The sequence below is a fragment of the Poecilia reticulata genome, linkage group LG21 (genome assembly GCF_000633615.1).
Source record: "Poecilia reticulata strain Guanapo linkage group LG21, Guppy_female_1.0+MT, whole genome shotgun sequence".
NCBI lineage: Eukaryota > Metazoa > Chordata > Actinopteri > Cyprinodontiformes > Poeciliidae > Poecilia > Poecilia reticulata.
Genome location: NC_024351.1, coordinates 654,291 through 662,556, shown reverse-complemented (window position 1 = coordinate 662,556; position 8,266 = coordinate 654,291). Strand labels below are relative to the sequence as shown.

The 8,266-nt window shown below is 46.1% G+C and overlaps 2 protein-coding genes and 1 long non-coding RNA gene across 3 annotated transcripts in view; 2 read left to right on the top strand and 1 right to left on the bottom strand.

Moving 5' to 3' along the window:
- The first annotated feature begins 679 nt into the window (after positions 1–679).
- On the top strand, positions 680–2,452 carry cox7a2b (cytochrome c oxidase subunit 7A2b). Its single transcript, XM_008396949.2, has 4 exons — positions 680–799; positions 1,079–1,168; positions 2,054–2,138; positions 2,213–2,452. Exons 1-4 carry the CDS (start codon positions 782–784, stop codon positions 2,269–2,271), a joined length of 252 nt encoding a protein of 83 aa, XP_008395171.1. The 5' UTR covers positions 680–781; the 3' UTR covers positions 2,272–2,452.
- A 1,621-nt stretch (positions 2,453–4,073) lies between these two features.
- col12a1b (collagen, type XII, alpha 1b) overlaps positions 4,074–8,266 on the top strand; it is a 100,980-nt gene continuing 96,787 nt past the window's right edge. The window contains exons 1-2 of the mRNA XM_017302095.1: positions 4,074–4,854; positions 5,243–5,336. Of these exons, the coding sequence (XP_017157584.1) occupies positions 5,279–5,336 (58 nt within the window). The 5' untranslated portion in view covers positions 4,074–4,854; positions 5,243–5,278. The remainder of the gene's footprint in view (positions 4,855–5,242; positions 5,337–8,266) is intronic.
- Positions 7,249–7,774, bottom strand: LOC103457045 (uncharacterized). The gene is made up of 2 exons (XR_532362.1): positions 7,646–7,774; positions 7,249–7,548 (listed from the first exon to the last, which is right to left on the bottom strand). It is a non-coding gene; the product is annotated as an uncharacterized LOC103457045 (long non-coding RNA).

Genomic DNA, 8,266 nt, shown 5'->3' with positions numbered 1-8,266 from the left:
CCTGGTCACTGCCTGGTCACTGCCTGGTCACTGTCTGGTCACTGTCTGGTCACTACCTGGTCACTACCTGGTCACTGCCTGGTCACTGCCTGGTCACTGTCTGGTCACTACCTGGTCACTACCTGGTCACTGCCTGGTCACTACCTGGTCACTGCCTGGTCACTGCCTGGTCACTACCTGGTCACTGCCTGGTCAACCAGTGGAACCAGTTCCTCTCACTGGGAAAACTTTAGCTTGAAATGCTGGGAATCAGGGCAGGAACATTTCTGAATTAAAGTCCATCTAGAGCTGAAATTAGAAAATGATCTGAAAGATTAAATCAGAAAGTAAAGCTCACGTGAAGCCGTAAAGCTCACATGAAGCCGTAAAGCTCACGTGAAGCCGTAAAGCTCACGTGAAGCCGTTCCTCTCAGAAACGAATCAACTGGTGTTGGTTCTGATGGTTCTGGCTTCAGGACATGGAAGCCTCAACTTCAGGCCCATTGAACAGAATCTCCATTCCACGGAGGAGATCAGGCTGAGGTTCTGTTGAGGTTCTGGAAGTCCAGAAAACAATAAAACACACATGAGTATTTAATACCTTTCAATCAGAACTTTAATGCGCAGAATCTACATTTTTGGGGGGTTGGAGGTTAAACTGAACATGTAGTTTGGCTGAGTGTCCGGCAGGGGGTGGCGGAGCGCTCAAAGCGGAGAACTTCACCGAGCGAAGAAGAAGCAGCAGCTGCATCAGTTCCGGTGTCCTTGTGTTAGAATCGCGCTACCTGACGGGTCCACTAAGATGTTCAGAACCATGAATGTGAGTAGATTTGACTGGTTATTAACCTTCCGGCTTCTGGCGCCCATTTAGTTCTGACCAGTTGGATTAAAGCGGCTCAACTCAACGGCTAGTTTTAGCTTCACTTAGCTAGCCGGGGTCAGAGAGCTTCCGGACCGGCTCTAGCTGTAACAGAACCTCCTGTCAGCCTCGAACTGGTTCTGATTCTGGCCATGAACCCGGTCAAGAGGAAGTTTATCAAAATGTTGTAGCGGGTGTGTGTCTGAGTGAGTTTGACCGGTGTCCGGGTGCGTTTCCCAGGCCGTCCAGCAGATGGCGCGGCGCAGCATCTGCAGCTCTGCCCGCCGACAGGTGGAGAACAAGGTTCCCCAGAAGCAGAAGGTGTTCCAGGTGAGCATACACCCCCACACACACCTTCATGCGTCCAGGTCCACCTTCACACACCGCTGACGTCACGCTGGGTCAGAGGTCACGCTCCAGGAAGCTAAATGAAGGTCAAATTATTGATCTGCTCAGCGGTTCTGCTGGTTTTCTGTCTTCTTTGGATCATTTATCCCCCAGAACCGAACAGAACCTCTTAATTTAATAAAGAACTGAAGGTTATTGATGATAACCCAGAACTTTTGGGGGTTTTTCAGAACCAAACCCAGTTTAGATCAGTTAAGGTGTCGACTGAAGAACTTCAACAACTGAACCAACATAAAGCTGACAGTTTTAGAGAAGAAGAAGAAGAAGACAGAACCTGTGGGTTCAAAGCAGAGAAGAAACTTCAGAACCTTTTGGGTTCTGCTGAATAAACGAGAAGTTGTAAATGTGTTCATGTGAAGTATGGTTAAAGAGTACAAATGGCCCCCTGTGATGACGTCATAGGAGCGTCAGAGCTGAGGACTGATTGTTGTCATGACGCCATGATGGAAGTTTGTTGAATCACTTTGACTCAAATCGACTCTGTTACAGAATAAAACAAGAATAAAGTTACAACGTTCTAAAATAATTCCTCCACAAAATAACGACTGGAAATAACTGTTGAGCATCTTGTGGAGTTTCTGGCAGCAGTTTTAGAAATGATGAATGTTTTAACCCGTCAGGTCCAACAGAACCAGAACCATCGAAGCTTTTCATTAAAATCACATTTTTCTCATCATTTAACAGGAGAAATATCTGGAATGTTTTTATTACATGACCTTTGATCTCTGGTCCCGTTGGTCCATGTCTAACCCGTTTGCTGACCCGGCTGCAGGTTCTGACCCGGTTTCTCTGATGGTTCTGTTGCAGGAGGATAACGGGATGCCGGTCCATTTGAAGGGCGGCAGCAGCGACGCCCTGCTGTACCGGGCCACCATGGCGCTGACCGTCCTGGGTGAGAAAAGTTCTGATCGATCCAGTCCAGAGGTCCGGTCCGGTTCTGTTCTGACGCTCCGATTCTCCCTGCAGGAGTCGGCTTCACGCTGTACGAACTGGTCAAGGCGTCGTTCCCTCAGAAGAAGGACTGACTCCGGTCCAGATCGGTGTTCTGGTTCCAGCCGGGCCCATTTGTATAGAGATGATATCCTAGAATCAGAACCGACCCGTTTCCTGCTCTCTGTGTTCTTGTTTAATGTTCTTGGAGCGATAACTTGATATTTCTGTTCACTTTAGGATCAATAAACACAAAATACTTCTGATGACCCAGAACCGCGGATCCGACCCGTTTGTTCCAGAACCAGAGCGGTCCACACACCTTTAACACTTCAATCATGTCTAAGCTTAAAATTCTGTTAAAAGCTGAATTCATTTCTGTCAGTGATTCTGGAGAATAAGAACAAAATGGGTTTTAATTTTCCCATAATTTTTTTTATTATTGTTATTTTTCAACCTTATTTATGCAAATATGACAAATAATGTTTAGGAAATGTAAAGATGCTAAGCTACAGGCTCCCAGCTGCAACATTTTTAAAAAAATTACATTTTTAATGGACCTGACCCAGAACGCTGTCATCACCATCTGACAAAATAAATATAAAATAATTTTTAATGACCTTATTAGTGATATTTTTACTCATTTTACAGACAAAATGCTTCTCAAGAAACAAAATAAATATTTAAAATAAACATAAAGTCCATCTGACGGATTGACCCAGAACTGAAGGTGACAAACTGGTGAGTAAAATGAAAAACTTGGTCCATGTGAAGTAATGCAATTTATGTAAAATACATTAAAATGAATTAATTGCACATTTAAGTGAGATTTGACAACAATTTCACTGAAAGAGTCACAAAAACTCTGATGGAGTTGACGAAAAGCYAARCTACCTCMRTTTATATGAYGTTATTCTGAAGGAGGCCATRTTGTAGCTCATCAGGTCCATGAAATCTTTACATTTTACCAAAATTAAGCTTTTATTTCACAAAATGTCATCAAAGTTTTGTAAATAGTCAGTTATGGTGTTGACACGTCATGGTTGTGATGAACAACTTAGGAATAAAAAGAAGAAAAAACTAAATAACTTAAGCTAACCGGAGCTAACTAGCCCTCCTAGCAAAGGAAGAAACAGGAAGCGGTCATGGGGTCCTCAGAAGTTCTGGTGCCCCAATAATGCCTGATTTTTTTTTACATTCTTTTCATTTCTGACGGTGTTGACAACTACGGACAAATTTCAATGAAGTTGGAAAATATATAATTCAATTTATTGATAATTTTATAATTATTCATATGAATACTTATACTTAATTGTTATAATATATAATTTTAGTATTTCTTTAATTGTTTTAAACTATTATAATGTATTGAGTTCTGCTCCTGGACGAGGGATTTTACAGGCATCATCCACCGACTACAATGTTTAAAATAAAATATATTCATCAAATACCTGGAGAATATACATTGTTGTGATCACATGACCCAGGTTAGTTTAGTCAGATATTTGAAAAAATTATACTTTGTGTATATTTTATTCACATTGTGTGCTTTATGCACAGGACCTGATTATTCTCAAGAATCCCTGTCTGTATATTTTTCTGTTGCAGCAAATCATGATTCTACTAAAAGGGGCGGGGCTTATGCGGTTAGAAACAAGCTGATTGGTCCGCAGGTTGACCAACCAGATGACAGGAGGAGTCAAAATATTTAAATAATGACATCATTCGTTTTTCCTTTTCAAGCACTTTATTTTTTTGTGTAAATTTTGTTGCGTAAAACATTTTTTAATTAACATTTTGTTTAGAATATTTATTAAATATTTAATCTGATTTTGTATTAAAATTTCAGCAAATAACTTCAGGGGGAAAAATTGTTTTGAAAAAATAAAATTTCAACAAAAACAAAGAGCTGCATAAATATCCAGCTCTTCACATGACGGGCCTCGCTGCTGCAGCGCCACCTGCTGGAAAACATCAGCGCTGCTGGAGCGGCCGGCCGCCGCCAGGGGGCGCCGCAGGCCGCGCACATTCCTCCTGCCTCAAGCTGTTAGCTCCGATTAAAACGTCAAAATGCGGCCAGACAGCAGTGATGACGTCATGTTTAATACCTCCCAGCATGTTCTGGTTCCGATCCAGCTGCAATAGAACCAGGTCTCAACTCATTAACACACGAACATCTGCAGACATTTATTATTCTGACTGAAATGAGTTCTGGATGTTTGAAACCTGCAGATGATCCAGAAAGACGCGTAAAAACGGGAAAACTTTCCCAGTTTTCCAGACAGTTTTCCAGACAGTTTTCCAGACAGTCTTCCAGACAGTCTTCTGCTCCTTCCCTTCCCGGCATGCTGCGCCGCCGTCTCCATCTGCAGCCGCGCGCTCCTCCATCATTGGAAAGGAATGCAGAAATATGGAAAAGTTTCCGTGCGCGTGCCAGCCCTCAGAGTTACGCACCACTTTCTGGCCCGGCTGTGTCGTAAGCGCTGGGAGTGCTGGGAGTGCTGGGAGCAGCCCCCCTGTTAAGTAGCGGGCCGCGTGGAAACCCTCCCCACTTGGAAGAGGCTCCCCGACGCGTCTGGGAAGCCACAGAACCCACGGAGACCCCGAACCGGACCGGACCGGACCAGCCCGAGGCTTTCCTCCCGTTTCCAGAGCAGAACCAGCAGCTTCCCGCGCAGGTCGGTCCGGTTTCTGCTTCGTTTGGAGAAACATTTTCTGCTGCTTAGCGCGCGGAGCAGGTTTTGGCACCGCGGTGCGTAATTGCGCACCGCGGTGCCAAAACCTGCTCCACCTTTTTCCTCACCAGTGGAAACATCTCCTCTGTTCGCAGTGAAAACAGGAAAAGCAGGAGTTAAACTGCGTTTGTGTCTGATAGTTGTGCATCAGAACCGAACCGAACCGGACCGGACCGGACCGGACCGGGGGAAAGAGCGCAGAGTTTCTCCAGCTGCTTCCTCACTTGATGAATGTTAGATTTGTGATTTAATGTTTAAACGTGTTTTTCTTTTCGGTTAATCGGTTCTTTGTCAGGTTTCCTCTCTGACCTTCATCATCTTCTCCTCGCAGCTCGTCGCATGCTGAGCTGAGGAAGAGGAGCCGAAGATGAAGAGCGTCCTGCTGCTGCTGCTGCTGCTGGCCGCCTCCCGGGCCCAGGACCAAGGTAAAGCTTCATCATCATCTTCCTCCTCCTCCTGCTTTCCTTCCTCCTCCTCCTCCTCCTCCTCTCTGCTCCAGCAGTAAATCCTGAATAAACTCTGAGAACCAAAACGCGTGTTTGTGATTTGATTTGTTGGATTATTTTCTGTCCGCAGTTTCGCTTCTTTTTGCAGGAATCTGAAAAATGTGTCAGATTTATGACGCAGCTTTCAGACCAGATGTTGCCGCTAAATCATGACTTCAGCGCCGTTCAAAACCATAAATCACCGGAGAATATCACACACTTTATTACATTATAAAGGACAGAATTTGTTTTCTGTTTCTGCGGCTTTGTGTCAGATGCAGTTCGTTCCTGTCCCAGCAGGAGGCGCTCTAGCCTAAACTCTAACTATTGTAAATGTTCAGTGAACCAGGAGCGAAGGCCCCTTGGATCCAGGGGGCCAGGGTTCCTCCAGCGTCTCTCCTCCTCACTGAACGGAAAAGACTAGATATGATTCCAGCTTATTTTCCTGGATCTGCTCTGAGGTCAGAGGTCAGAGCCTCTCCTGCAAGGGGCCCCAAAGGGCCCCGCGCCGCTTCCGGGGTCACGAAGAGGCCAACCGCTCTGGAACAGGAGAAGCTCCAGGTTGTGTGTGTGTGTGTGTGTGTGTGCGTGTGTGTGTGTGTGTGTGTGTGTGTGNGTGTGTGTGTGTGTGTGTGTGTGTGTGTGCGTGAGGCTCGGCGTGTGTGTGCGTGTGTGTGCGTGTGTGTGTGCGTGTATGTGTATGTGTGTGCGTGTGTGTGTGCGTGTGTGTGTGTGTGTGCGTGAGGCTCGGCGTGTGTGTGTAGGTGTTCATGCGTAGCTATCCAACGGGGACATGTGTGTCATTTTACACTCACCAACAGGGGACTCACCGTTGAAGAGGGACATTTTCTAGGTCCCCCCTTGGAAATGACCCTGTTTTGGGGTCAGGGGTCACAGTTAGGATTAAGGTGTGAATTGACTTTTGGTTAGGGTTAGTATGTGATTGTTAGGGTTAGTATGTGATGGTTAGGGTTAGTATGTGATGGTTAGGGTTAGTATGTGATGGTTAGGGTTAGGAAAAGGGGTAAGGTTTCGGCTGTAGAAATGAATGGAAGTCAATGGAATGTCCCCTGTTGGATGGCTGCGTACGACTGTGCGTGAGGCTCGGTGTGAGCGTGTGGAGACGGATTCCCCCGGTAGTTTCTGGACCCGTCGAGAAGCGGAAGGCCCCGGGCCCCCCGCCATCCCCCGCCGCCCCAGGGACGGACCCCCCAGGTTGGTGGCCCTCCAGCTCTGATGTTCTGTGGTCTTCCGGTCAAGCCGCGGCTCGGCCTCCGGGTCTCGGCTTCACGATGATATTTCACGGTGATTCTCTTCACAAACCCTCTGACCGGTTGGTGGTTTAGGCTCTTCTCTGCTCTCTAGCTAGAACCAGAACCAGAACCAGCTGCTCGGGTTCATCCAGATCAGGTTCTTCTTTATCCAGGTCCAGTGAACGTTTAGTCGGTTCATGGAGTCAGAACCGTTTGTCCTGCTTAGAGAAGGTCAGTTCCTCTGGATGCGTCTGTTTGCATGAAGCTTTAATCCAGATGACATGAAGCTAGTTAGCTAGTTAGTTAGCTAGTTAGTTAGCTAGTTAGTTAGCTAGATAGTTAGCTAGTTAGGCGTCGGCAGCTCCGCTCACCCCAACCTGAAGAGGATCATGGTGAAATATTGAGGTCCATTGGTCCTCTGTCCACTCGTCCCCTGTCCACTCGTCCTCTGTCCACTCGTCCCCCTGTCCACTCGTCCTCTGTACACGGACACTTTCTTTTTGTGCTCCAAGTTGTCCAAAGCAACTTTCCGTGTACCTGCATGTCGTCCTGCTGCTCTGGTTCCTCTGCTGAGAACTTTGGTTCTTAAACTGAATTCACCGAATCATTGGCCACTTTATTAGGTACACCTGTAGACCAAACGGTCAGTCGGCCAATCAGACGGCAGAGGGTCTGCCGGTGAAGATGGCGACCGGAACCGGACCTGATTTCTGGACCTTCACACGTCTCTCCAGTTGGCAGGTCTTCATCCAGCAGAGAACCTTTGGGATGCGGTGGATCCTGAGGTTCTGGCCGATTGAGTCCAATCGGGTCGTAACAAGGTGGCCCTGATAAAGTGTCTGGTTGGTGGCGGGAGAATCTGGGCGGTTCTGGTGTTTGTGGTGAAGCAGTTTAAGATCCTGTGGAGCAGAAGGAGAAAAGACGCAGCGGGTCAGACGAACTGCTGCGTCTTTTAGGTTTGTAATGGAGGCGACAGAAGAGACCCAGGTCACCGACCCATTGCATAATCAGCCCTGATCGGTTCGTCTGGTCGATCCGACCCAGGAACTGGACAGAGGTCAGGGAGCGTCCGCTGGCGCCGCCGCATGGTGGGAAGGAAAACGTTCAGCAGCCTGAGGCACTGAGTGACTCTGGAAAGGGAAGGAATTTCAGTTCAACATCATACTATCACCGTTTTGTTCACTCATGTCGAAATGTCACGTCTCAAGCTAAACATGTAGCGTGAAGCTAAATTAGTTAGCATGTAAACATGTAGTTAGCATGTAAACATGCAGTTAGCATGTTAAACATGTAGTTAGCTTATTAAACATGTAGTTAGCATGTTAAACATGTAGTTAGCGTGTTAAACATGTAGTTAGCTTATTAAACATGTAGTTAGCATGTAAACATGTAGTTGGCATGTAAACATGTAGTTAGCTTGTTAAGCATGTAGTTAACATGTTAAACATGTAAGCTTATTAAACATGTAGTTAGCATGTAGTTAGCTTGTTAAACAGGTAGTTAGCTTGTTAAACATGTAGTTAGCATGTAAACATATAGTTAGCTTGTTAAACATGTAGTTAGCTTATTAGACATGTAGTTAGCTTGTTAAACATGTAGTTAGCTTGTTAAACATGT

Bases quoted from the DNA above. Each gene is read 5' to 3' on its own strand.
- cox7a2b (XM_008396949.2), top strand. The intron at 1,169-2,053 runs GTGAGCATACAC...GTTCTGTTGCAG, and splicing joins AGAAGCAGAAGGTGTTCCAG to GAGGATAACGGGATGCCGGT. The intron at 2,139-2,212 runs GTGAGAAAAGTT...TTCTCCCTGCAG, and splicing joins CATGGCGCTGACCGTCCTGG to GAGTCGGCTTCACGCTGTAC.